Raw genomic sequence first — 27,995 nt, 5'->3', positions numbered from 1 at the left:
TTGCTGCATTCTCTCTTTCTGCTTTTTACTCCTTAAATCATGACTCTCAAGTGGGGCTTCCCCTCACTCACTCATATCCACCTTACCAGAACTCCAATGGCCACCAAATGTGAAGGTCTTGGCCTTGGACGCCTCTTCTCTCATCCAAACTCCGCTACCTTCCCCTCATTTCTTCCTAAAGAGGTCTCTAAAATCAATGACCCTTTAGCCAGAACCATGGCTCGTAAAATCGAGAGGCTACCGGTAAAATCACGTTTTTCTGCCTCTTTATCAAGTGGTTTGACCATTGAATTGTAGTACTGTAATGCACTATGGAATTCACTTTACAAACGTTTGTTTCCTGTAGTGTTTTCAACCAAAAAAAAAAAAAAGAAAAAAAAGCACACTTTCCGAAATAAATTTCGGCTATAAACTGCGTGTTTATTTTTCCGGACGGCTTTTGACAAGAAAGTTAAGATTCGTTTGAACCGGACTGCAAGACACTTTGCCGTTGTACTGTTGGGATTCCATTACGGTAGATTTTGGAGATGTGTTTTCTCTTGCTTGTGGGTTGATTTCCTTTCCAATCCTCCGTGTTTTTTCTCTTGTCTATTGAAGATCCTTTGCATTGATTGAGTATATAGTTCTTAAGTGCAACTCTGAATCTCTGACTGCGAACTTCCATAAGCAATAGAATGAGCAACTGCAAATTTATGTTTTGAAATTGTGAGATGGTTAAGGATTTTACTTGTCGGAGCTGACCATTTCTTGTGCAATTGTTTTCTTGATGGAAGGAAAAAATGAATGCTGTGAAAGAATTAGTAGTGTATATTTAGATTTCATTCATCTGAATCTCTCATGGAGTACTGAACTGCGATGTCTCTGACACAATTGGTTTTCTTCAATTTCGCCTTGCACTTAAGTTCTTGGCAGCCCCAAGCCTGCAAAATGATACTAGTCCTTTTTTGCAGATGACATTATTTGAAACTTGCATTATGAGTAGCTGTGTTAAACCAGCAAAAAGAAGTGAGAAGAATCCGGTGGTTCTACTCCACTGCTTCGATAGGTTTGCTATTCAAGTAACACTTATTATTATTTCCTTCTTGCTTCTATGTACTATTTCCATTTGAATAATATGTGATGTTTGTTTTTTGCCATGCACACAGTTCTTGTTTGGAATGGAGTTATGCATTTCCTCTGCTTGAAGAGGCTGGTCTAGAAACGTGGGCTGTTGATGTTCTTGGATGGGGCTTTTCTGACTTGGGTGGGTTCAATTGAGAGTAACATTTGGTTACTTTTTCTTTTGGCTACTTGTATTTTATGAACTCCGAAAACGTTTCTCACATTTGTATGTTTCCTGATTATACTTATACTTACTAGATAGTCTTCCACCATGCAATGTCGAAACAAAACGTTCTCATCTGTACCAGGTAAATCACTGTACCTTTTCACCTTTGTTTTTGTTTAAGAAAGATTTTTGGTTTTGTAAAGTCTCCATAAATCCACGTGTTCTTAACAGTGCTTATAATTTGGAGAATTATAATTTTTTATGAAGTATTATTCGTTGTTGTACTGGTTTGGATTTTGCAACAGTTGGTTTGGGCTATAATTGAACTTTAAATTGGGTTTTTAGTTTTGGAAGACCTACATCAAGAGGCCGATAGTATTAGTTGGACCAAGCCTTGGTGCAGCTATTGCAGTTGATTTTGCAGTTAATCATCCGGAAGCTGTAAGTGTAAAACTTTCTATCTAACTTAGAGTAGTTCAATGATCCTGATAATTTGTGCATGAAGAATCTGAATGATTTAGTTCGAGCTCTCACATGATTACTTTATCCTTGGACGTTTAACCGACAAAACGAAATAAAACTGTGTTATTACTGTATAGGAATGGTTAGAAGGCCCTTACTTTCATGGCTCTATATTGTAGTCTTATAGATTATTTTATTTTCATGGCTCTATATGGTAGTCTTATAGATCGTTTGTTTGCATTCCATATGCGCTGTAAAATTGAGATGTCTTTTCTTAGAATTTGGTTCCATAAAAAAGCTAACATAGAGTGATTAATCAAGCCTATGTCCACTAGGCTTTTCTTGAGAAGCTCACTATATCATTCCTAATGGACGTGAGAATCAAAGGCAAAACCTTTTGATTTCTTCGTTCTTTTCAGGTAAAATGTAGCACTCTTTCGTGCTGGTTGTCAATCCAATCAATTTTCTTTTCACACAAGGTGTATCCCCACCTCATTACAAATTATAGGGAGCAAAGTAAATAGAAAGGAATTTCCCAAACCTTCAGACCCAGATCCACAAGTTCTTCAGAAAAATCAACGTCAAATCACTCACTACACTTATTGCTCAGAAAAATAATGCGGCAATTATAGTAAGTTGAGGAATAAGCAATGGGCTTTTTTTTTTTCTGAAGAGAAGAGAGCAAATCAACCTTCAGACCAGATCCACAAGTTCATAAAAATCAACGTCAAATCACTCACTACACTTAATGCTCACAAAAATAATGCGGCAATTATAGTAAGTTGAGGAATAGGCTATGGGTTTTTTTTTTCCCTTAAAGAGGAGAGCAAACAAAAATTGATTTGGGATATGGTTGGTCCTGGATTAACTCTGATCATTGGATCTAGGTTAATAGATCTAAGGGAGGATATAAATTTGAGGAAATTAAGGTGGAAACCAGAAAAGTATTTGTAGCAATGGATCTGGAGTGTCTAAAAGTGAAACACCTATGCGAGGATGTAGGACATGTGGGTCCAAAGACATGCCTTGATGTGAAAAACTCTTTTCTGGAAGTTTCGCATGTGAGTCATAAAGTTTGTCTGGTGATAACAAAAGGAGATGCATACATCATGTATCAGATACAACTGTTTTTCTTAACACAGCTCTTCCCTCTGTCCCATGATGGTCATAGCTATTGAGTTTCGCTGCCTTGCATTTTGCCTCATCAGCCTACCATGAATATGTGGCAATGGCCACTATGCTACGTTATGTAGGATATTTCCTTCTTTTGTTGATAAGTTTCGCATACATCTTTTTAAATAATTAAAAAATGCGTTTGGACCGATATTTTAAAAAGGTAATTTGTCATCGGTTGGTAAAATTGGAAGCCTGCAAGCCTGTAGAGTGAACATTGAAGATAAGGCTGTATTTGAGTCTCCTCGTTAGTTAAAATGTCTTGAGAGTATTTTGTTAGGTTAAGAGGCTTCCAGAGTCCAGACCGTCAGGAAATTCTCCTATAGTCCCATAATCTACATAAGAAGTTCGCTTTCAACTACCTCTTTTTTCCTTTTCTTATTTCATCTTCTTTTTTCCGTAATTATTTTCATTGAAATGATGTATAATTAGAATAAAAAGTTCCAATTTGAGTTAATATTGGACTATCTTTAGGAGTATATGGCAAAAAACGAAAAATGAAAAATTAGCCCCAAAGAAGTCATGTGAAATTTGAGGAAAGAGGTCTAGAGTCATCCCAAGCAAGGATCGAAATATTGTTATTGGTATAAATATCCACAAATCAAACTTACGAATATATCGACGGATATTCTGGGGCATATCACAGAAGTTCATAAAAATATTGGAATTTCTTTGTGAAATTTCAAAACTAGTTCATTTAAATAATAAACTATGACTTTAAGCATATAAATCTTTAATTAGAAGCCAAATAAGATTGATAGTGGAATTATAGATAATAATGAAGACCGAAAAATGATTGTGATCTGAATATTTCATTATTTAAGTCTATGTCATAAAACATGAAGGTCAAATACTCTTCAATAGGAAAAAAGATGGCATAGGAGGTACTAGCCCAATATAACGTAATTACTATTGTTATAGACATATTGTTCGTGTCCATATTGACGGTCCAAACTCTTCCCCTCCATTCTTGAAACTACCGAGTCAGTATAAATTTGAGCATCATCATGCACGGATCTTCTACAAATGAAAGGTTTTCCTATTGCTCCAATTCTTGGTCCATTGGCTCTATGGCTGTGGTCGTCTTGTGTGACATGTGTGAATTGAGATTCTCTAGTGAGTGGGTTAAGTTGATATTGTTGACCTCCTTCCATATTGTCTTGTACTTGACCACCTCTATCTGTCGCTACCGTAACTATCACCTTAATCATCATCATCGTCACCTTCATTTTCTTGACCTTGATTTTGTTGATCATGAAGTTGTTGACCTTGGCTTGGTTGAACTTGGTTTAACTGCTGCTCTTCTAAAGTACTGTGCGATAATGTAGCATGCATGTGTCGCTCAAAAGAGTCACCATCACTTCTTCAACTACTAATTACCTCTTCACTTATGACATGTTCCACATCAATGCTTAATCTTTTGCAACACTAGCAACATGTGGATCTGGATTTCCCTGTGCACCATCGAGAATAGAAATTGAGAGAAGAATTTGGAATATGTTGATTTTGGAATTTGGAATATGTCGATATATCCAGGAAATCTCGATGAAATTTCTCCATATATCCACGTTGATGGAAATCTTCTAGATAATATTCATGAAACGATATATCGGTGATATTTTGGATACATTTGTGACATTTCTCGATGTTTCGGAAGAAAAGAAGTTACCCCAATATCTCTATCCACCTGATTGTTGATATACTGCTATTTTTTTTAACCTTGATCCCAAGGATCGTTCCAAAAGTACGAATCAGCTGCGCTACCTAATACAACAGATCTTCTCCAGCAAAGGCATCCCCTGAATTTAATCTATTTGTTCCAGCAAATACTTTGTGCCATTCGAAATTTGTTTCTAGAGAAAAATCTCCGCTGCCATTTAGCAGTAATGGCCGTACACGTTTTCCTTCTTTAAACTCCAAAGCAATCGAACTCCTGGGGTGGCAAAAACCATTTCAGTTCTAATCAAATGAGGCCTACAATAGATTTAGGGCCTTCTCACATAATATTTCTAACCAGATGCTTATGTGTTGTTGTAGCAATATCATGCCTATTTTATTATTTATATTTATACCAGATTGTGATTTATAATCGGAAATTTATTGACTAACACCATCCATCATGATACTTTCTAAATCATCCTGATAATACACATTTGCCAAATGACTATTAATAGTTTGTGTGTAACAGTCATCAAATTCAGAGAAAAGAACTTTGCTAGAACACTGATGCAGTGTTTCTATTGTATTGATAATTCAAACACAACTTACAATAATAAACAAATTGTGAACCTCAGTGTTTCTGTTGTATTGATAATTCAAACACAACTTACAATAATAAACAAATTGTGAACCTCATTTAGTCACATTATAGATAATTCACAAAAGAACACATTATAGATAATTCACAAAAAAACAAGAAAGTAAACCTCCTCATCCAAAATACCAAATCAACGTACAAAACAAAATACTAAAAACTAAAAAACAAACCAGAACACAGAACACGAGCCTACTGCTTCCCCTGTCTTTCAAAGGAGTATTGCAGACCTCTTTCACTAAAAACTGCCTATCTTCTCCATTCCCTTTCTCATCAATTTAACTTCCTCTTCCAAGGAACTGGCACCCCTTCTTTCCTCTCGTAACTTCCTCTTCTAATTTCTAATTAACTGTTGGTTCCTCAGGTGATTTATTTTTCTTTCTTCTATTATAAGGAAATAACAGTGGTGGTCTAATGCTACTCTCCTCCTCCAAATCCACCTTGTCCTCAAGGTGGAAGTCAGGGAATTGCTGTTGAAAATCAGTGCATATTTCCCATGTAGCTTCATGTGGTGGCAACCGCTTCCAGCTAATCAAGACTTCTCAGTCCTTCGTATTTGGATTCTTCTGATACCCATATACTTCTTCCGGTAATGTCATCCATTCGTGATTTTCATTTAAGTAAGGCACTATTTGATGCAATTGCATATGATCACCTACAACCTTCTTCAATTGAGACACATGAAATATCGGGTGAATCGCAGCAGTGGATGGAAGTTCGAGTTTACAAGCTACTGCTCCAATTTTGTCAATAATTTTGTATGGCCCGAAATATTTGGGAGATAGCTTCTCATTCCTTTTCTTCCTTAAAAGAAGTTTGTATGTATGGTCTAAGTTTGACAAAAACCAGATCTCTCACTCCAAACTCTACATCCCTTCTCTTCAAATCAGCATATTGTTTCATCTTTTCTTGAGCAATGCTGAGATGTTCCTTCAAGACTCCCAAAACAATATCTCTATCCTTCAGTTGCTGATCTAAAGTGGAATTAGGCGTTTCTATATCACCATAATAAATTAATGGTGGAGGTAGTCGTCCATACACTGCTTGGAAAGGAGTCATACCAAGTGAGCTGTGATATGTTGTGTTGTACCAAAACTCCGCCCAATGCAGCTAATTGGTCCACTCTTTCGGTCTTTCTCCACAAAAACAACGAAGATATGCTTCCACCCCTCTATTAACAACTTCAATCTATCCGTCTGTTTGTGGATGATAAGCTGAACTTCTGTGGAGTTTAGTACCAGCCAGTCGAAACAATTCATTCCAGAAATTGCTGATAAATACCCTATCCCGATCAGACACAATAGATCTTGGATATCCATGTAACTTTACCACCTCTTTGACAAAAACTGCAGCCAAAGTTTTAGCTGTATAAGGATGTTTGATGGCCAGAAAGTGAGCATATTTACTTAGCCTATCCACCACCACAAAGATAACTTCATGTCCAACAGCCTTAGGTAACCCATCTATAAAATCCATAGAAATATCACTCCATATAGTATCAGGAATTTCTAATGGCATCTATTGAAAGGAGAAAAATAGAAAAACAAACTATTTTACGTGGTTGTCAAAAATACAACGGGACGGCATACAACAAGATAATAAAAGATAATTAGGGCACTATAAAATCTTGAAAATACTCTCGGGCTTTCAACATACAACAAGCTCGCTAATTCTAACACTCCCCCTCAAGTTGGGTCGTAAATGTCAAAAAGACCCAACTTGCTAACACAAGACTCAAAGCTTTGTCTGAGAAGTTCTTTTATGAGAATATCAACAATTTGTTGGCTTGAAGGTATGTAAGGAGTGCATATGCTACCACTGTCCAATTTCTCTTTGATAAAGTGAGTTGTTTTTAAATATCTCAATATTTTGTTTACTGCCTCCATGTGTTCTTCGTAAGGAGTTTGCATGAACTGACTAACAATACTCACAACATATGAGATGTCGGGCCTTGTGTGAGATAAATAAATCAGTTTGTCCACTAGGCATTCATACTTTTCTTTATCAATCAGAACTTGATCACCTGTATCTCTGAGTTTGGCATTGGGCTCAATTTGTGTATTAGCGGGACGACATCCTAACATACCTATCTCAGTTAACAAATCAAGGGTATATTTCCTCAGGGATATAGAGATGCCCTCTTTATGGAAAAAGTATTTCAAATTTTCCAAGTCTTTAATTTCATACTCATTCCCCATCTTCCTTTTTAATCGAGTGATTTCATCGGCGTCATCGCCAGATAAAACAATGTCATCAACATAAACTATCAAAATGGTATTTTTTCCATAATGCCCTTGAGTGTACCCTCAAGACTTGACAAAGGTGGTAAATTTGTCAAACCAAGCTCTTGGTGACTGTTTCAACCCATACAACTATACAAGGACTTTCAACGCCTGCAAACCTGATGGCCAAATTGGGCTCCGAATCCCGATGGAGTTCTCATATACATTTCTTCTTCTAAATCTCCATTCAAGAATGCGTTCTTAACATCAAGTTGATATAGAGGCCAGTCTTTATTTATAGCGACAGATAGTAAGACTTCACAGTGTTCAAATTTGCAATAGGAGAGAATGTTTCAGAGTAGTCAACCGCATAAGTTTGAGTGAACCCTTTTGCAACTAATCTAGCGTTATATCTGTCAAGAGTACCATCAGCTCTGTACTTGATAGTATTGCATCCCACACTCTTGTGTCCTTTAGGTAGAGTGCAAAGCTCCCAAGTCTTGTTTTTTTCCAGGGCTCTCATTTCCTCCATGATTGCAGTTTTTCACTTTGGACATTCAAAGGCAACATGGATATTTTTTGGTATGGCAATAGAGTCAAGACTGGCGGTAAAGGCTCTAAACCGAGGAGACAGGTTCTTATGAGACACAAAATTAACAATAGAGTGCTTTGTGCAGGACCTGGTACCCTTCCTCATTGCAATAGGAAGATCAAGAGACGGATCATACTTATTGATATTTTCTAAATGATCCTCCCTAGTGTTATTCTTCATAACTTTTTCAGTCACCTCATTTCCACCATCATTGCTTTCTTTATGTGAATGACCCCAGTATCAACACTGTCCTGTTTACCTATGTTCTCAGGAATAATTGTCTCCGACCTGTCACTTTCACTCATTTTACTATGAATATGTGAATTAGTAGTACCAGTCATACCTTGATCTCGCAGTGGTTCAAAATCTTGGACCGGAGCCGGCTGAGTAGTAGGAGACCCCGGTTCCTTTCTAAGATTCTTCCTATAGTAGGTTTTCCAAGGAACTTGGTTCGTAGGTAGGATCGTGTTATGAGGATCTGGGTTAGCTAGGGGGGTACAAATAGGATTGATAGACTCTAAGGCAATCACCCAATTAGACTCTTCACTCATACTACTTTCACTTTCCCCCTGAAGTAGGCTAGCGGGAAAGAAATGACGATTCTCAAGAAACATGACATCCATGGAAACAAAGTACTTACAAGAAGACGGATGAAAGTATTTATAGCCTCTTTGGTGCAGAGGATAACCAACAAAGACACATGCTTGAGCTCGAGGAGCAAACTTAGTTGGATTAGGACCATGGTTATGAACATAAGTTGTGCACCCAAACACCTAGAGAGGAACATCAGAAATGAGACTGTGTCTCTACGTTGTGATAAAAATCTCAAAAGACGGAGGTAACCTTAGACTTATCGGAGATGAGAAAGACCCAAGTAAGACGGGTATGATCATCAATAAACGTTACAAAGCACCGTTTTCCAGATGAAGTAGTGACCTTGGAAGGACCCCAAACATCACTATGAACAAGGGTGAAATGATGAGTTGGTTTGTATGGTTGGGAAGGAAAAGATACCTGATGTTGTTTAGCTTGAATACACACATCACAAGATAAAGTAGACGCATCAATTTTAGAGAAAAGATGAAAAAGCAAATGTTTCATATATTAAAAATTAGGGTGGCCTAGACGAAAATGTCATAACATGAAATCTTGTTCAGAAGTAGTTAATAAGAAGATAAAAGGCTAGTCCTAGAAGTGCTACTAGAGGTGTCATCATCAAGAAGGTAGACTCCCTTACTATGCCGGGCAGTGCCAATCATCCTCCTTGAGCTCAAGTCCTGAAAAGAGACAAAATCAGGTAAGAATGTTGCTTTGCAGTTTAAGTCACGAGTAATCTTGCTTATAGACAACATATTATAAGATATTTTGGGCACATGCAACACGTGATGTAAGGAGAGCCCTACACAAAGAGAAATCTTCCCCTTCCCAGCAATAGGGGCGAAGGAGCCATCTGCAATCTTAATTGTTTCGTTACCAGCACATAGAACATAGAACACAAACAATTCAGGGGAATCAGTCAAATGGTCTGTGGTGCCAGAATCCAGAATCCAAGGTCTCTTTCCATCAATACTAATGAAACTAAAGGACTGAGATATACCTGTTTGGGCAATGACACCTAGAGTAGTAGAATTCGAATTGACCTGATCCTCATGTAGATTAGGTGGTTGAGAAGTTCTAGCAGACTCACTCACGCATACCCATCTAGTGTTTTGTTTATCGTTGGAAGGGTGTTTTTTACCTCCTGGGGGACGACCATGTAACTTCCAACATGTCTCCTTGGTATGTCATTGTTTCTTGCAATGATCACAGACAGGAATTGGTTTCCCATTATTCTTTTCACTGCCACTGGTAGGGGACCGCGCACTAAAAGCAGTGGAGTCAATAGCCGAGATTGTCGAACTATTCATAGCATTTGTGCGATTCTCCTCAAGAAGAATTTCAGAACAGACCTCCATTAGGGAGAGAATTGATCTCTGGCCTAGTATACGCCCATGAACTATATCAAACTTAGAGTTTAGACCAGCAAGAAAATCATAAATCTTGACAATCTTTGCAACTCTGGAGTACCGTACACTATCACTAGGACTACTCCATACTAGTTCTCTGCATAGATCCATTTCTTGCCAGATAAGCGAGAGTTTGTTAAAAAAGGATGTAACATCCATGGTCCCTTGCTTGCATTCATGAACCTGTTTCCCGTAGAGTATATAGGCTAGAGACATTTTGACGTTTGGAATACAGCTTCTAGGTTGTGTCCCAAATATCCTTAGCAGTTGCAGTGTGGAGTAAAGGTTTGCCAATCTGTGGCTCCATACTATTGATTAATGTGGATCGAAGAAAAGAATCCTCCCCCTTCCAGTACCGTTCCTGAGGGTCCCCAGGCGAAGGACGAGGTATTTCCCTCGTCAGAAAATCGAATTTATGTCGTCCTTCAAGAACCATGTTCACTAACTGAGACCATGAGAAATAGTTATTGCCGTTCAATTTTTCCCCTGAAAAATATCCTGTAGACTGTGTCACTGTATTAGTCACATAAGGAGAGGATAGAGAAGGGAACGAAAGTTACCGGATTCTCAGAATACACGGGTAAAGACGTATGGAGATCATGACTAGGGGTATTGGATGTTGCCCCTAAGGTAGCCTCAAGTGCCGCAATCTGCTGTTTAAGCTCCTCTAGTTGCTGGTGGGCTATATTCAAAGAAGAAGAGATTGGCACGTTAGGATTCGAATGTGCCGAAGACTCTCCAACTTCAAATGTTGAGTAGATTTGGGGATGCCCAACCTCGGGACGATAGCTAGGGTTTGGAATAGAGGCAGTGGATGGCAGGGTATACAAGTTGGTCAGCAGAAGCAACGGTGGCTGGATGGAGGTAGATGGCAGAACATGAAGCGGCGCATGGGAGGCATTAACGGCTGCGAATGAAGGCAAGGGTGGTAGGGATGGGTTGGTCGGCCCTTTCTGAATGAGATGGGTAGGTTCGATGGTCTCTGGCGACGGCGCGTTTAGGGGCGTGCGACAAAGAAAAAACTGGGTTCAGAATTGCTGGCGTTATCGAAACCATTCATCCATGGCAGCACCTATACGAGCATTGACAACAGTGGCAACGACAGCGCTGATGGCGGCTGTCTCCTCTGTTCGGTTTTCAGCAAGTGTTTGACCTTCTAGGGTTTCATCGACACCATGCTCTGATACCATATTGAAAGAAGAAAAATAGAAAGAACTATTTTACGTGGAAACCCTAGAACAGGGAGGAAAACCACGATGCTATTTTCTTATTATTTTTTTCTATCTCATAATGATACAGGGAGCATATATTTATAGGTTATAGAACCCATAATAAAAGATAATTAGGGCACTATAAAATCTTAACTAACTCTCGGGCTTTCAACATACAACAAGCCCGCTAATTCTAACAGCATCAATAATGTTTTATTTCTTTGACAAATCAAACATTCCGCACAATAGTTTTTATGTCACTCTTCATTCCATCCCAATATAATTCTCCAGTGATTCTTTTATATGTTCTCAAAAATCCAGAATGTCCTCCAAGTACCAAATCATGGTATGTATGCAAAATAATGGGTAAGAGAGATGAAGTTTTAGAAATAACTACCTTCCCTTAAACTACAACACACCTTGATGTACCGAAAAATTTGGAATATCAGATTGGTGCTTCTCCACACTGCTTTTGATCTCCTTCAACTTCGGATCTCGGTCAACCTCTTCTTGAATAATTGTTAAATTCATCAATGCTGGTGCTGATATATGATTAAGATGAACTGTTGGAGGTACTCTAGAAAGAGCATCAGTCTCCTTATTCTCCAAACCCGGTTTATACATCAATTCAAATGAATATCCAATAATTTTGCTATCCACTTCTGGTGTTGCGGTTGTATCACTCTTTGCTCAAGAAGAAATTTCAATGACCTCTAATCTGTTTTTACTAAAAATTTCCTTCCTAACACATATGGCTGCCACCTTTGAACTGCAAACACCACATCAATCAACCCTCTTTCATGAACTGGCCGCGATCTATCTCTCATACTCACAGTTTGACTGAAGTAAGCAATAGGTTTCTTAGCTTGTGTCAAGACTGACCCAACTCCATACCCCGAAGCATTCATTTCGATTTCGAATGGCAAACTAAAATCAAGCATAGCCAACGTTGGCAAAGTCATCATTGCCCTCTTCAATTTTTCAAAGAAGATTTCAGCTTCTGCACTCCATTTATAGGCACTCACTTTTGGTAATTGAATTAATGGTCCGACAATATTACCATAATTTTGGACAAATCTTCTATAATAACCCGTCAATCCTAGAAATCCCCGTAACTCTCGAACATTAGTTGGAATTGACCATTCCCTAATAGCTCGTATTTTCTCAGGATCAACTTCATGCCCTTCTTTGAAATAATGTGCCCTAAATACCCTATCCGTGCCTTGGCAAAACTACATTTTCCAAGATTGGCATAAAGTTCATTTGCTCGAAGAATGTCTAGCACCACTTCTAAATGTTGGAAGTGTTCTTCCAATCCTCTGCTGTACACTAATATGTCATCAAATAAAACCAACACAAACCTCCTCATATACGGCCTGAAGATGGAATTCATTAATGCTTAGAAAGTTGAAGGGGCATTGGTGAGCCCAAATGGCATAACTAAGAACTCATAATGCCCTTCATGAGTTCTAAAAGCTGTCTTCTCGATTCATCCGAATTTGATGATATCTCTCTTCGAGATCAATCTTTGAAAACATATTCGCTCCATTAAGTTCATCAAAGAGCTCTTCAATAACTGGAATAGGAAATTTATCGGGGATTGTTACATTGTTTAGCGCTCTATAATCAACACAAAAACGTCAACTCCCATCTTTCTTTCTTGCCAACAACACGGGACTGGAATATGAACTGGTACTCGTCCAAATAATTCCTGAGCCAACATCTCATCCACCAAACATTCCATTTCCTCTTTTTGTTGGTCTACATATCTACATGGCCGCACGTTTACTGGATCCGTCCCTTCTTTGAGATGGATATGATGTTCAATCCCACGTTGTGGTGGAAGTGTCTCGGGCCAACTGAACACATCATCGAACTTAGTTAACAGACGGGGCAGTAAGTTTTTGACTGTGGGTTTCGTCTCCTCATCATACATCTCTTCTACAGTTAAACTACTGTGTAAGGCTCGACACTCTATTAAATAACTCTGATCTTCACTATCCCAAATCTTCATCATATGCTTCAGACTAACCCTTGTCTTCGTTAAGCTAGGATCACCTTTGATTGTAATCCTCTTCCCATCATGCTGAAAATTCATAATTAACTTCCTCCAATCCACTTCGGTAACACCTAAAGAATGCAACCACTACATTACAAGAATCACATCCACCTCTCCCAATTCTAAAGGCAAGAAACTGTCAATAATCTTTCAATCACCAATCAAAACTTCCACTTTACCGCACACGCTTTTTCCTTTAATAGCCGTCTTTGACCCAAGAATCACCCCATAATTTGTAGTTGTTTTCAAAGGAAGATTTAATGCAGTCACCAATTTCTCATATATGAAATTGTGGGTAGCCCCACAGTCAATTAAACACTATGACATCCTCATTCTTCACTTTCTCCTTCACTTTCATGGTTCCAGGGTTGTTTAATCCCATCACTGAGTTGATAGATAACTCAATGTTGAGATTTTCAACAGCTCCCACCTCCATTGATTATCCTCCAATTCTTCATCATTCAGTCACATAGTTTGGGCTCCTAGAATAGGGAGCCCTTGAGGCTTTCTATTTGATTGTATCGAAAGGCCCAATGAATTGGGAGTTCCCTATTGGGCTATGGGTCATCTTCAACTATTTCTAATTCTTCCCCATTGTTGCGCACAACCAGCATTCTCAATTTCTTTTGTTCTTTCACTTTACAATGATGCCCATTATAATATTTCTCTTCACATCTAAAGCATAATCCCTTCTCTCTCTGGGATTGAAATTCAGCATCAGATAATCATTTTGTTGGCCCTTCCCTTCAATTCTCCCTCGACATAACCTTTTTCAACGTTATCGTTCTAATAGGTGTATTTCCCCCTAGTTGTATATTTGTAGTGTTGTCGTTGGAAATTTCCTTGATTTTAGGCAAATTATACTTAATCTTATTCCGAACCACTAAACCGTGTAGTACGGGCCAAGTGTGACGAATATGCTGTTATGATAGGTATATACACTAACCAACCCAGCCTCTTTGCGAACCATCTCTCTGTGTTTTATTTTTAATGCCAATTTCATCATTGAAGCCAAACTCTTAGGTTCCAAAAGAGACACTTGCATTTTCAGCCATGGGTAAAGCCCATTCATAAAAGTTTCTCCTAATACAATTGTCTGTAAAAAGGCCATAGTAGCTAAAAATTTATCAAATCGATACGATATTCTTCCACTATGGATTCCTATTTAATAGTAAAAAATCGGCCCACCAAAGATCCATCTCTTATCGTTTGAAAACGAGTTAACATCTTCTGTTTTAGATCATTCCAATCCTTAAAAGTCTCACGTTCATTCTGGGAATGATACCAATCTAAAGATGGTACATCGAAATTGATAATTGCCACAGACAACTTCTCTTAATCAGGCAAGCTATGTATTTTGAAGAATCGATCCGCTTGGAATAACCAAGAATCTGGATTCGTGCCATTGAATACCAGTATTTCAACTTTCTTGAACTTACTCCGATCGGTCAATTTTTCATCGTCGCTCTTCGGGTGCAACTTCAATTCATCGCTGAGTTCATCTAATATATTTTCATTTTTCTTCTCTCTACTCACAGATCCTTCGTCTTCCTTCGATGTCAAAGTCTTCTCTCGAATAATACCTACAAGATATTTCACAACCATCTGCTGCTGTTGCTGTTGCTTTGCTATCGTCGCAGTCAAATTCTCACTGTTCTTCAAAATCAGAGTTAAATTTTCCTCCATCACCGGTATTTTTTACTCTGTTTGCATTTCCATAAATTCCTGCTCAAGAAGTTCTAGACGTTCTTCTCATTTTTTTGCCATCTTTTCCGAATGCTGAGGTTTTAGTGCTCTGATACCAATTGATAGAAAACTGATGTAGTGTTGCTATTATATTGATAATTTAAACACAACTTACAATAATAAACAAACCATGAACCTCAAAAAAGTGAGTCACGTTACAGATAATTCACAAACCAGCAAAGTAAACCTCCTAATCCAAAATACCAAAACAACACACAAAACAAAATACTAAAAACTAAAATGCAAACCAGAACACAGAACACCAGCCTTATGCTTCCCTCGTCTTTCAAGGAGTATTGCAAACATCTTTCCCTAAAAACTGCCTATCTTCTCCATTTCCCTTCTCATCGACTTAACTTCCTCTTCCAAGTAGTTGTTGGTTCCTCACTTGATTTATTTTTCTTTCTTCAATAACAATGGTGGTCTAACAAACTTCTTGGAGCCTTGAAATTCTGGATCTTAAATATTTTGAGGCTTCGTCCTCTATGTATTGTTGATATGTAATGTTCTATACGCTTCTTTATGATTTCTTTTTGACCTTTCAGTTGTGATTTTTTTAAATGATTCTGTTTGACAGGTGGAGAAGCTGGTTTTGATCAATGCTTGTGTGTATAGTAAATGCACCGGGCACCCTACAAAACTGCCGAATGTGGTAGCATATGCTGGGGTAAACCTCCATGGCATACAACTTAATGATGCTAGTAATTATGATCCCATTTATTTTCTTGTAAATTGCAGTTACTATTTAGCAATTTTAAACTTATTTTGGAAGATTGATTTGACAGAGTCTACAACTTTTTAGCTTTTGCTCTTCTTAATAAAATTGTTTACGAAAAACTCCGTGTTGAATGAAAAATTCTTTATGCGAGAAATACAAGCTATGCGCTATGATTTAAATGAGAAGACTAAGCTATGTGATAGCTATGTTACAAACATTATGCAAATGAAAACTTGAGTCTCTTGTGTTTCTAGTTTTCAACTATGTAATATTGATCATGACTATGCGATAACATGAGCTATGTGAGATAGCTACGCAAAAGGTTAGAACATCTCATCGCATATGTTGACATCTTAGGCGAGATGGTCAAATATGATGATGAGACATATTAAAGTCATGATCTTTATCACATGATTAAAAAGAATAAAATGTTTTATTACCATTTTAGCTTTTAATAAGTCAAAATAACTCCTCCATAAATAAAAAAGGTTACAAATTGATTTCTCAAAATTAATTTCCAATGGTCTACTGATTCCCTCACACTATATATATACTTTCTTCATCATTTCATTATACGCGCGAGAAATTTTCATAAGCAAGAAAACTCTCTCAAAAACTTCTTCTTTTGAGTTTACCGAGCAATTGTGATTGTTTATTTGAGTGTTGAGATTCCAATTGATTTTTGTGCAAAATCAATTGAAGAACAAAAGTTGTTTTATCCTGGAGACGACGGGGCAATAATTTTGTTTGCACAAAGGAGCAGGCCGTGAAACGTCTTCAAGAGAGTGTGATCCGCGAATCATCCATTTCTTAACCAATATTTTGTTTTCTAACTTTGCGATCTGACCATTTGGCGAGATAATCAGTAAGCGACTTGACTACGCAAGGAACGGTACATTAAGCGAGATAAAGGGCGAAGTGCAACAACAATTTTGAGACGTATCAATCTGCTGCAATGGTCAGATTATTTCATGGCGATTTGAGTTCCTCCGACCTCAATCGTCCTTTTCGCTTTGAAGGAGCAAATTTTCAGAGGTAGAAACAAAAGATGCTGTTTTTTCTTACTTTGAAGAAAGTGGCTACATTATGTACCTCTGAAGAGCAAAAAATCCCAGAGTCCAATCCATCTAAGGAGCATGTCACAACTCATACGGCGTGGACAGAGACCAATTTTATATGTAATAATTTAATACTTAATGGTCTTACCGATGAGTTGTATGATTATTACAGCACAATGTCCATCGCGAAAGAAGTTTGGGATGTGTTACAAAAGAAGTATGACACTGAGGAAGCTAGATCCAAGAAGTATGTGGTAAGCCAATACTTGCATTATCAAATGATTGATGACAGATCAGTGGAGGCTCAATAGCATGAGATTCAAAAGAAAGCAGATGAGATCATAAGCGAAGGTATGCGGCTTGACAATCAATTTCAAGTTGCAGTTATTATTGATAAATTACCTCATCTGTGGAAGGATTTCAAAACTACTCTAAGGCACAAAACCAAGGAGTTCTCGCTGGAAAGTCTCGTCACGCAATTAAGGATTGAGGAAGAGGCGAGAAGACATGACCAAAAGGAAGAGGTGAATGCAATTCCCAGAAAGAAGTCAAACGTAGTGCTGAAACCGGATCTGAAGCCTAAACGAAATAAAATGAAACACGGATCCAACAAGCAAAGCAATTAGCAAAGACCCCAATCGAGAAGTACGGTACAAATTGTTTGCTACAATTATAATAAGTTTGGATACTTAGCTAGGAATTGTAGAAATAGGAATCATCCTGCTACACAGGCGAACCTGGTAGAAGATGAATATGTAGCCATGATTTTTGAAGTTAATGTCATAGGGGGGTCTGGAGGTTGGTGGCTAGACACAGGTGCTTCTCGCCATGTCTGTCATGACCTTAGTTTATTTAGAAAGTATAATGAGATAAATGATAAGAATATCCTTCTAGGAGACCATCACATGACAAAGGTGGCAGGCATTGGAAAAGTAGAACTGAAATTCACATCTGGCAATGCGCTTGTGCTGAAGAAAGTTCTTCATACGCTTGGAATTCGAAAGAATTTGGTCTTTTGGATATCTACTTTACAAAGCTGGCTTCTCGCAAACTATAGGGTCAAATTTATTTACTTTAACTAAGAACAATGTTTTTGTGGGAAAGGGCTACAAGACAGAAGGCATGTCTAAACTAAATTTAGAAATGAATAAGAATTTAACTTCTGCTTACATGTTGTCTTCTTTTAATGTTTGGCATGCTAGACTTTGTCATGTTAATAAAAGACTAATTAGCAACATTACTAATTAGCAACATGAGTAAGTTAAATCTTATACGTAAGTTATCTTTGCATGAGTTTGATAAATGTGCATGTTGTAGTCAAGTTTTTTTTTTGAAAAGGAGACGGTCTCTTTATTAATATAATAAAATTGAGACAAAAGCTCATAGTACAAGAGAATTATACAATGAACATATGTAACCATGGATCAGGAGGTGCACCTGAGCATCTCAACTAGGTTGACACCCCCATAGCACCTTCATCATATCCAAACAAGCTAAAGACCAAAACAAAGGAGTAATGTCCAAAGGCAAAACAAAACCAAAAGAAGTACAAAGAAATACAAATACAAATAGAAGACTGTAGCAGACATCCATCAACTCGCGCTGAGACAAACTTGAGATCCTTGGAGAAGGAACACCACGAGGAGGCTAAAAGATGATGACTCCATCGAGGACTTATGCGGAGAAGCTTTAAGATAACAAAAACCTCTAATAAGCCTGTAACTAGAGTAACAGAACCTTTAGAATTAATACATTCAGACTTATGTGAATTTGATGGCACATTAACTAGGAATAGTAAAAGGTATGAATAACCTTTATACATGATTGTTCCGACTACACTTTTATTTATCTGCTTAAAAATAAAAGTGATGTCTTTGACGTGTTCAAAGTGTATGTAACTGAAATAAAAAATCAGTTTAACAAAAAATTGAGAGACTTCGTAGTGATAGAGGAACTGAATATGATTCAATTGCCTTCAATGAGTTTTATAAATCAAAAGGAATAATACACGGAACTATTGCACCCTATTCTTCTGAAATGAATGGAAAAGCATAAAGGAAGAATAGAACACTAACGGAGTTAGTAGTTGCTATCTTACTTGGATCAGGAGCAACACTATCTTGGTGGGGTGAAATAATTAAGACGGTTAATTATGTTCTTAATAGGATTCCTAAATCAAACAGTAAATCTTCACCATATGAAGTCCTTAAAAATAAAATACCAAACCTATCTTATCTTAGAATTAGGATCTAAACCCAAGAAAATGAAGTAGATCCTGAACCTAGAAGAAGCAAGAGAGCTAGAATCATAAAGAACTTTGGAGAAGACTTCGAAATGTACAGCGTAGAAAATCCGAAAGATCTAACAGAAGCCTTATCCTCAGTAGATGCCAACTTATGGCAAAAAGCCATCAATGATGAAATGGACTCTCTTGAATCCAATAGAACTTGGCACCTAGTTGATTTACCTCCTAGCTGCAAAGCAATCGACTGTAAATAGGTTTTAAGAAAGCAATTCAAACCTGATGGATCAGTAGATAAGGCTAGATTAGTAGTCAAATGTTTTAGGCTGAGGGAAAACATAGATTTCTTTGATACTTCTTCACCGGTCACTAGAATCACCTTAATTAGAGTGTTGATATCTATAGCTGCCCTGAAAATCTCTTAATCCATCAAATAGATGTTAAAATAGCTTTCCTAAATAGTGATTTAGAAGAAGAAATTTATATGGAACAACCTGATGGTTTCATTGTTCACGGTCAAGAAACCAAAGTTTGTAAACTACATAAATCCCTCTACGACCTAAAACAAGCTCCTAAGTAATGACACGAAAAGTTTCTTAATAATATCCAAAGGATTCAAAGTAAATGAGAGTGACAAATGTATCTACTATAAGATCGAAGATAGGTTATGTACTATCATATGCTTATACATAGATGACATGTTAATCTTTGGATCAAACTTGCACGTCATAAATGATTTAAAATCTATGTTGAATGCAGATTTTGACATGAAAGACTTACGAGAAACTGATCTAATCCTAGGTATCAAGATTACAAGAATTGAAAATGGAATTTCTTTAGATCAATCTCATTACATAGAAAAGATTCTAAAGAAGTATAACTACTTTGATAGTAAACCAGCCTATACACCGGTGACAGTGTTAACCAATTCTTGTATATCATAGGTAGTTTGAGGTATGTTGCTGATTGCACTAGACCAGACATAGCTTATGTTGTAGGATTACTATATATGTTTACCAGCAAACATAGTCTAGAACACTAGAATGCTATAGAGCGAGTAATAAGATATCTTAAGAAGACACAAAATCTAGGATTACACTATCAGAAGTTTTCCGTTGTACTTGAAGGTTACAGCGATGCTGATTGGAACTCCCTCTCAAATGACTCAAAGGCTACAAGTGACTGTATTTTTAATATAGTAGGAGGAGTTGTTGCTTGGTCTAAGAAACAGACAATTTTAGCCCAGTTAACGATGAAGTCAGAGATGATAGCACTAGCTACTGCTAGTGAAGAAGCAAGCTGGCTTTGAAGCTTACTGTGAGAGATTTCCACTTGGGAAAGACCGGTACCAGCTATACTAATCCATTGTGGTAGTACTGCAGCTATCACAAAAGTTTAGAATCGTTATTGTAACAGTAAGAGAAGACAAATATGTCGTAAGCACAATACCATTAGAGAATTTATCACTACTGGTGTAGTGATAGTGGATTATGTACGGTCTGATGACAACTTGGCTGATCCTTTGACGAAAGGACTAGCAATAGAGAAGGTTTTTAAAACCTCAGATAGAATGGGACTCAAGCCTATTGAAAATTGAATTATTGCGAGGTAAACCCAACTTGCTAGACTGGAGATCCCAAGAAACAAGTTTAATGGGTAATAACTAATCACAAGTAATATAACGAGAATCATGCCAAAATAGGAGTTTTATTCTTATGATTCAGTAATTAGCATGATATTCTGAAGCGTATGAGGAGGTTGAACTTTGTTCTTAATGAAATTTATACTTGATATCAAGTAGGGTACCTAGCTACAGGAGTACTCTTGATAGATTCACGTTTGTGAATGTGGAAGTGAGGGCCGCTTCCTATGGAATTATGGGCAAATTCCTAGAGCGTTCACTAAACTAGGATACACATGCAAGGCCATAAAGCACGAGCAATTTTAGAACTTCACTCGAATAATGCTATGTGTGAAATTGCATTAGAATTACAATTTAAAACTACAAGTTACTTTACAATAATCTAAACAATTGTCACTATGTAATGGTTCAAGTCAATAGACACCTCTACTTAAGCATAACATATATAAATAGACACTGCTCGATGAAAATGTCTTCAAAATTTTCAAGTGGGGGATTGATAGTTAAAATTTTTCAAGTGGGGGATTGATAGTTAAAATTTTTCAAGTGGGAGATTGTTAAATGAAAAATTCTTTATGCGAGAAAAACAAGCTATGCGATATAGCTATGATTTAAATGTGTTTTGAATGCGAATTCTTTATGCGATGCGAAGAAGACTAAGCTATACGATAGCTATGTTTCAAACGCTATGCGAATGAAAACTTGAGAGTCTCTCGTGTTTTTAGTTTTCAACTATGTAATATTGATCATGACTATGCGATAACATGAGCTATGCGACATAGCTACGCAAAAGGTTAGAACATCTCATCGCATATGTTGACATCTTAGGCGAGATGGTCAAACATGATGAGACATATTGAAGTCATGATCTTTATCACATGATTAAAAGAATCAAATGTTTTATTACCATTTTAGCTTTTAATAAGTCAACATAACTCCTCCATAAATAAAAAAGGTTACAAATTGATTTCTCAAAATTAATTTCCAACGGTCTATTGATTCCTCACACTATATATATACTTTCTTCATCATTTCATTATACGCGCGAGAAATTTTCATAAGCAAGAAAACTCTCTCTAAAACTTCTTCTTTTAAGTTCACTAAGAAATCGTGAGTATTTATCTGAGTGTTGAGATTCCAATTGATTTCTATGTAAAATCAATTGAAGAACAAAAGCTATTTTATCCTGGGGACGAAGGGGCAATAATTATGTTTGCACAAAAGAGAAGAGCCGCGAAACGTCTTAAAGAGAGCGTGATCCACGACTTAGCCATTTCTTAACCAATCTTTTGTTTTCCAGCTTTGCGATCTGACCACTAGGCTGTTTTAAGCGAGATAAAGGACGAAGTGCAACAACACTCTGTTCTTGTTAAATTTTTGTTTTACTAAGCACTTCCATTTGTAATAATACTTTGAAGTCTGTTATGTTCTTCAATATTTTCAAAAAGGAATGCCATGAAAGATTCTTTCTATACAATATTTCTTAAAACTTTTTGTCAACATGTGCATGGCTTCGTGGTCGAAGTATCCCTCACTTGATTCAACTTTTCACCTAATGTGATTCAAGTACCTAAATTTTTCTAACTGTTAATTATCCCGTGAAGAAATATTCCTAGAATTTATGTAAAATAATAAAATACGTTTGCAGATTTGAATTTCCTTAGCTTCAAATGACATGTAACTGCTTGATTTTGGGAAATGTCTGTCATGATGACAGAGCCTGAAGCCTGTATAGCACTGAGTTATCTTTGAATGAATTGTCAGGTTTCTTTGTTGAAAAGCATCCCATTGCGCCTCATTGCAAATAAGTTAACTTTCAATCAACTTTCTCTAGCTCGAAATCTAGAATGGACTAATGTAAGTTTCTGTTGCGTGCTTTTGAATATGTCAATAAATAAGAATCCCATCAGCATTAAAGTGTCTGAGATGATTCTTTTCGCTGCCTTTGATTTCTTCTATTTTTTTGTTTACAACGTAAACATCTTTAATTCCATTTGTCTGTTGCAGTTTATTTTCATTAAAAAGAGTAAAGATCTTTTTTGTAATCTTGATTTTGTGTTACCTTTAGACAAGTGTTTGAAATTTGGTCTATCAAATACTTCTTGACCATAAGGAAATGTATTTATCATAAATGTTAAACCAAGATATTTCTTGTTTAGCTGTAGATTTCATATCTTGTTTAGATGGTGCGTGATGACATGACAATCTTATGATGTTATTATACTACGGATTAGGTTGGCCGTTTGCACTGTCTACTGCCTTGGTGGGAAGATACAACTGTTAGTTTTATGAAAAGTGGAGGTTATAATGTCATTTCCCAGATTAAACAGGTATGCCCATAAATAGCCAGTATGATGCTGCACTTTTAACGCTTTTTTGGATCTCTGTCATTAAATTTGAGTTTCTTATAGCTGAAATTTTCAGGGACAGTAAATTCATCCTTTCCAATGACTCAATGGAAAGTAAATCTTTAGCTTACGAATTGATAGAGCATTTGTTCAAAAGAAAGTCAATAATACACATTAACGATTAAAAAACTGAAGTCAGTGGGTGAAGGCGAATTTAATATTATATCCTTGAACACTCACTCACTTGTGGACTCAAAATATGAAGAAGACCCAAGAAGTGGAAATCAATCTTAACTGACCTATTGATTCGAAAGTTTAAGCTAGTGAGTGAAGACATTATATTATTCAACACCTTGGTGTCTGAATATTGAAGGGTCAAGTAAAAAATAATAAAATTTCTTTTTTTGGTAATTTTTCATGGTGTTTGTTGAGAATCTCAGGTTGGAAAGAAAAAGGGACTAACATTTCTTATAAAATAGATGGAATACTCTAATTACCAATTAGTTTTGAGATGGATCCTTATATTATCAAATAGTGTTTTGTTGCAATTTCAAGTAGTTGCAAGTATTCTCCTCCCTAAATTATTTGAAGAAAAAATATTAACTGAAACAAACTAGTTTCAACCACTAAATATGTTTACTAAAGCCCCGGATCATAGTGGTATGGGCATCTTAGGTTGAAATGAATGAGCATACTTACACACTAAAGACGTTTTCAAATAATATCTACAGTTGCAGGTTCACAGAAATAGTAAAACCGGTTTTAGGGTTAATATTTCCATGGTGTTTAGCTGCAATTTCAAGTATGTTAACCACGTTCATTGATATCTATACTTGAATCAATAGGTCAAGCACAGAGCACTTGTTATTGCTGGCGAAGATGACAGAATTATTCGCTTTAAAGATGCGGTGGTGAGTTCTTATTTTTAATCAACTTCAGATATGAAAAGAATGTGGCTTTGAAAGAACCTGTCTACTGTGTTAAATTACTTAGTTTTGCCATTTGTGATGGTGTATCTGTCATTCACGCTTTTGATTGGATTGGGCTTGGTTTTCTAAAATTTTGTATAAGGAGGTCGTGCAGATTGTTGGTGATATATAATTAAATTTGCCTTCGACCACCAGCTTAAGCTTTTGGATGAATTGGTGGTTTAATATGGTATCAGAGCCCATTAAACCCAAACGGGTATTCGGTCCAAGATAGGTGAAACCAAAGAGGCACCATCTTGAGGGGGCATGTTGGAGAAGTTGAGAGTCCCACATTGGAAAAACCAAGGGGACTCATACTCCATATAAGGTAGATGGGCTACTCCTCTCATAGCCAATTGGTTTTGAGATGGAACCCCATACTACCAAATTTAACATGGTATCAGAGCAGGTGGTCCAGAGAGGTCCTGTGTTCAAGCCCCTGCATTGCATTGTCGTTTCCTCCCCAATTAAAATCAATTTCCACTTGTTGGGCCTTTCAAATATTTCAAACCCAAAAGTGAGGTAAAATTGATTCCACTTGTTGGGCCTTTCAGATATTTCAAGCCCACAAGTGAGGGGGAGTGTTGGTGATATATAATTAAATTTGCCTTCAACCACCAGCTTAAGCTTTTGGATGAATTGGTGGTTTAATACAGATATCATGGGTTAGACATGGTCAGGGGATAGGAAATAAACCCGGACTATATTGACCTATAATTGTGTAAAATATCCTAAGTTTTTTTATGTCAAATGTTAAACATTCAGCTAAAAAGTTAAAATTGTTGAGCTACATATAAGTTGATTCAAACACTTCCTTTCTTTAGCTGAGAAGCATTTATTTTTTATATTCATATTTTACTTTAAATCAATTCTTGGTGTAAATCTTGTTCTGCACTTGGACTTTCTTAGACCTCCAACCATTTACACCTACAAAAGGAAGAAGTCAGGGAAGGATATGATGGAAATTACGTGGTTCTTGGGAGGACCCACCCCTGATGGGGTATATAAAGAGTGTTTTGGGTATTAGCAAATCAGGTCATATTTTGGGTAAAGGCTGCTGAGGCTTTTGAGGAAAAGATTCCAGCCTTCTTGAAGGAGCTGGAGAATAACCTTGGCATTTATTTCTGTCGTTTCTTTCTTATTTTACTGTGCTGTCCTTTAGTGTATTATGTAGATATTTTGTGAACTCATCTGGAATTTCTCATCAGTAGAATCATAGCAGAGTACTGTCTTTTCTCTATTTTTGTTGGTATTTTACTAACAACTTGGTATTAGAGCCACAACAATTTCGGGGGTTGCATGAGGCTATGAGCAATGGCGCAAAAACAGACAGAGAAGAGGCTGGAGAAAGAGAGATTAGAGAGCTGAAGGAAATCATTTTGGGACTGACTAAAGGAGTCGAATGGCTGGCCGAAGGGGTTAAGGAGAATAGTGCTAGTCAAAGAAGGGAGGAGTTCGGAACATTGATGGAGTGGTCCTCAATATGAAGGGAAAATTGAAGAAACAGAAGGGAGGATGCCTCTGGGACAAAGAATGTCAGACAAAAGTAAGTATAAGAAACTCGAGATGTCTATCTTCACAGGAGAGAACTTGGAGTCCTGCGTGTATCGAGCAAAACACATCTTTTAGATCAATGATTTAGTCGAAACGAAGAACATCTTTTAGATCAATGATTTAGTCGAAACGAAGAAGCTGAAGGTGGTTGTCGTGAGTTTTGCACAAGATGAGGTGAATTGGTTATGTTGGAGTAATAACCGTAAGAAAGTGACCTCATGGAAAGACCTCAAGAATCGAATGTTCGAGCACTTCGAACCCACCGGAGAAGGGAGCTTGGGAGCTCATTTGATTCGGATTTGGCAGGAAGGATCCTACGTGGGTTAACCAATGCACCAGCCACGTTCCCATCGGTTATGAATCAGGTATTCCACCCCTTTCTAAGGTCCTTTGTGCTGTTTTTTTTTAAATGATATCTTGGTCTACAGACATTACAGAACACGAGAAGCTTTCTTGAAGTGGTTTTTAATATTCTCAATGACAACCAGCTGAGTGCTAACCTAAAGAAGTGTGTTTTCGGACATACACGGATTCAGTACTTGGGCCACTGGATTTCGAGCAAAGGTGTGGAAACGGATGGAGAAAAAGTAAAAGCAATGATAAATTGGCCATAACCGAAAGATGTGATGGAGTTACGGGGTTCTTTGGCTTAACCAGGTACTATAGGAGATTTGTAAAAGGGTATGGTGATAGTGCAACCCCATTGAGTAAACTCCTGCAGAAGAATGCTTTCAAATGGAATGAGGAAGCATCGGAAGTGTTCGAAAGATTGAAACAAGCCATGTGATGGTTTCAGTTTTGGCTCTACCCGATTTTTCCCTATTGTTTACCATTGAAACAGATGCTTATGTAATGGGATTAGGTGCAGTTTTTGAGTTAGAACACTAGGCCCATCGTTTATTACAGCTAGAAATTGTCAGCTAGGGTGCAGAAGAAATCCATATACGAGACGGAGTTAACGGCAGTAGTTATGTCAGTGTAGAAGTGGCGCCACTACCTGTTGGGGAGGAAATTCATTGTGATCTCAGACCAGAAAGCACTTAAGTTTCTTATTGAGCAAAGGGAGGTTTAGTCACAATTCCAAAGGTGGTTAACCAAGTTATTGGGGTATGACTGAGATTTTATATCAGCCTGAACTTCAAAACAAAGAGGCGTATGCTCTGTCACAAGTGTCCCACCCGATTGAATTGACAATGATAACTACCCGGGGAATAGTTGAGATGGAGATTGTGTTGGAAGAAGGGGGGAAAGACGAGGAGTTTAGAAGATAATAGCAACGTTGAAGGAGGATTCCTTGGGGAAACTTAATTATCTTTATCAATGGGTCAATCAGAGGACGCTATACAAGGAAAGATTGGTGCTTTCCAAAACATCAGGCTTAATACCATCTCTATTGCACACTTTCCACGATTCATTTTTGGGAGGGCATTATGGTTTTCTTAGAACTTACAAAAGAATGAGTAACTGTGGCATTTATTTCTGGCTTTTCTTTCTTGAGGGGAAGATTCCAGCCTTCTTGAAGGAGCCGGAGAATAACCTTGGCATTTATTTCTGGCTTTTCTTTCTTATTTTACTGTGCTGTCCTTTAGTGTATTCTGTGGATATTTTGTGAACTCATTTGGAATTTATCATTATAACAGAATAGTGTTTCTGTTTCTCTATTTTTGTTGGGATTTTCTTATTTCATGGTTCTTGAGTTTTAGACTTTTAGTCCTAAAATTTAAATTTGCATGAAAATTCAGTTGAATCATTGTTGTGATTAAACTTGATATACGGATGAAACTTCTTATTACCTATTGAATAGATGGCTACATAAATGAGTTTGACGCCACGTAGTAGATTGGAATTCTAACTTGTATACAAGCTTATATTCTTTTTTAAAATGATTATTGTAGCTGATTGGAACTTGTTTCTGTCATCGAGTTTTGTTTCGTGGGCTTTGTTTTTTTAGCGTCATTTTTCATTTCCCAGGAGATGAGAATTTGAGAGTGATTTGTTTTTATTGATTTTGCAGAGGCTTCATTGTGAGTTACCAAATGCAGTACTGCGAGTAATTACAGATAGTGGCCATCTTCCCCATGTCGACAGTCCTGCTTCTGTTTCAAAGCTGATTACACATTTTGTGTTACATGATTGCTGCTAGAAATTCTTTATACGTCTAAAACATCCACAATTATACTCACACCCATATATATATATATATATATATATACATATATAATTACATATTTTATGTTATAAGAAATATTCTAAGCGGTTCCCAAATATTGTTGACTAATTGTAGTTTGTTTTTGGTACTATTTTCAATCAACTTGAAAAAACTAATCCTTCAATGTTATTTTATAGGTTTTCTTTTTTCCCGAAATTTCTACTCTATTTTTTCCTGCAAAATTTGAAACTATATCCATCATAT

The 27,995-nt window shown here is 37.0% G+C and overlaps 1 protein-coding gene across 5 annotated transcripts; it reads left to right on the top strand.

The window, feature by feature from the left end:
* LOC101203865 (uncharacterized hydrolase YugF) lies at positions 1-27,939 on the top strand. Of its 5 annotated transcripts, none has more exons than XM_011655068.2 (10): positions 1-243; positions 951-1,045; positions 1,146-1,243; positions 1,360-1,409; positions 1,613-1,708; positions 15,630-15,719; positions 22,477-22,569; positions 22,947-23,042; positions 23,906-23,971; positions 27,597-27,920. In XM_011655068.2, the coding sequence occupies exons 1-10, from the start codon at positions 40-42 to the stop codon at positions 27,723-27,725; spliced, it is 1,017 nt and encodes a 338-aa protein (XP_011653370.1). In that variant the 5' UTR covers positions 1-39; the 3' UTR covers positions 27,726-27,920. The 5 variants fall into 5 exon arrangements, with proteins under 5 accessions (XP_011653370.1, XP_031739799.1, XP_031739800.1 ...); XM_031883940.1 differs by lacking the exon at positions 1-243 and adding an exon at positions 362-514; XM_011655069.2 differs by lacking the exon at positions 1-243 and adding an exon at positions 362-545.
* The last annotated feature ends 56 nt before the right edge of the window (positions 27,940-27,995 follow it).

This window comes from Cucumis sativus, chromosome 4 (assembly GCF_000004075.3).
Source record: "Cucumis sativus cultivar 9930 chromosome 4, Cucumber_9930_V3, whole genome shotgun sequence".
In the NCBI taxonomy this organism is placed as follows: Eukaryota; Viridiplantae; Streptophyta; class Magnoliopsida; order Cucurbitales; family Cucurbitaceae; genus Cucumis; species Cucumis sativus.
The sequence above is the reverse complement of the archived record's forward strand: the minus strand, read 5'-3'. Positions and strand labels throughout refer to the sequence as shown.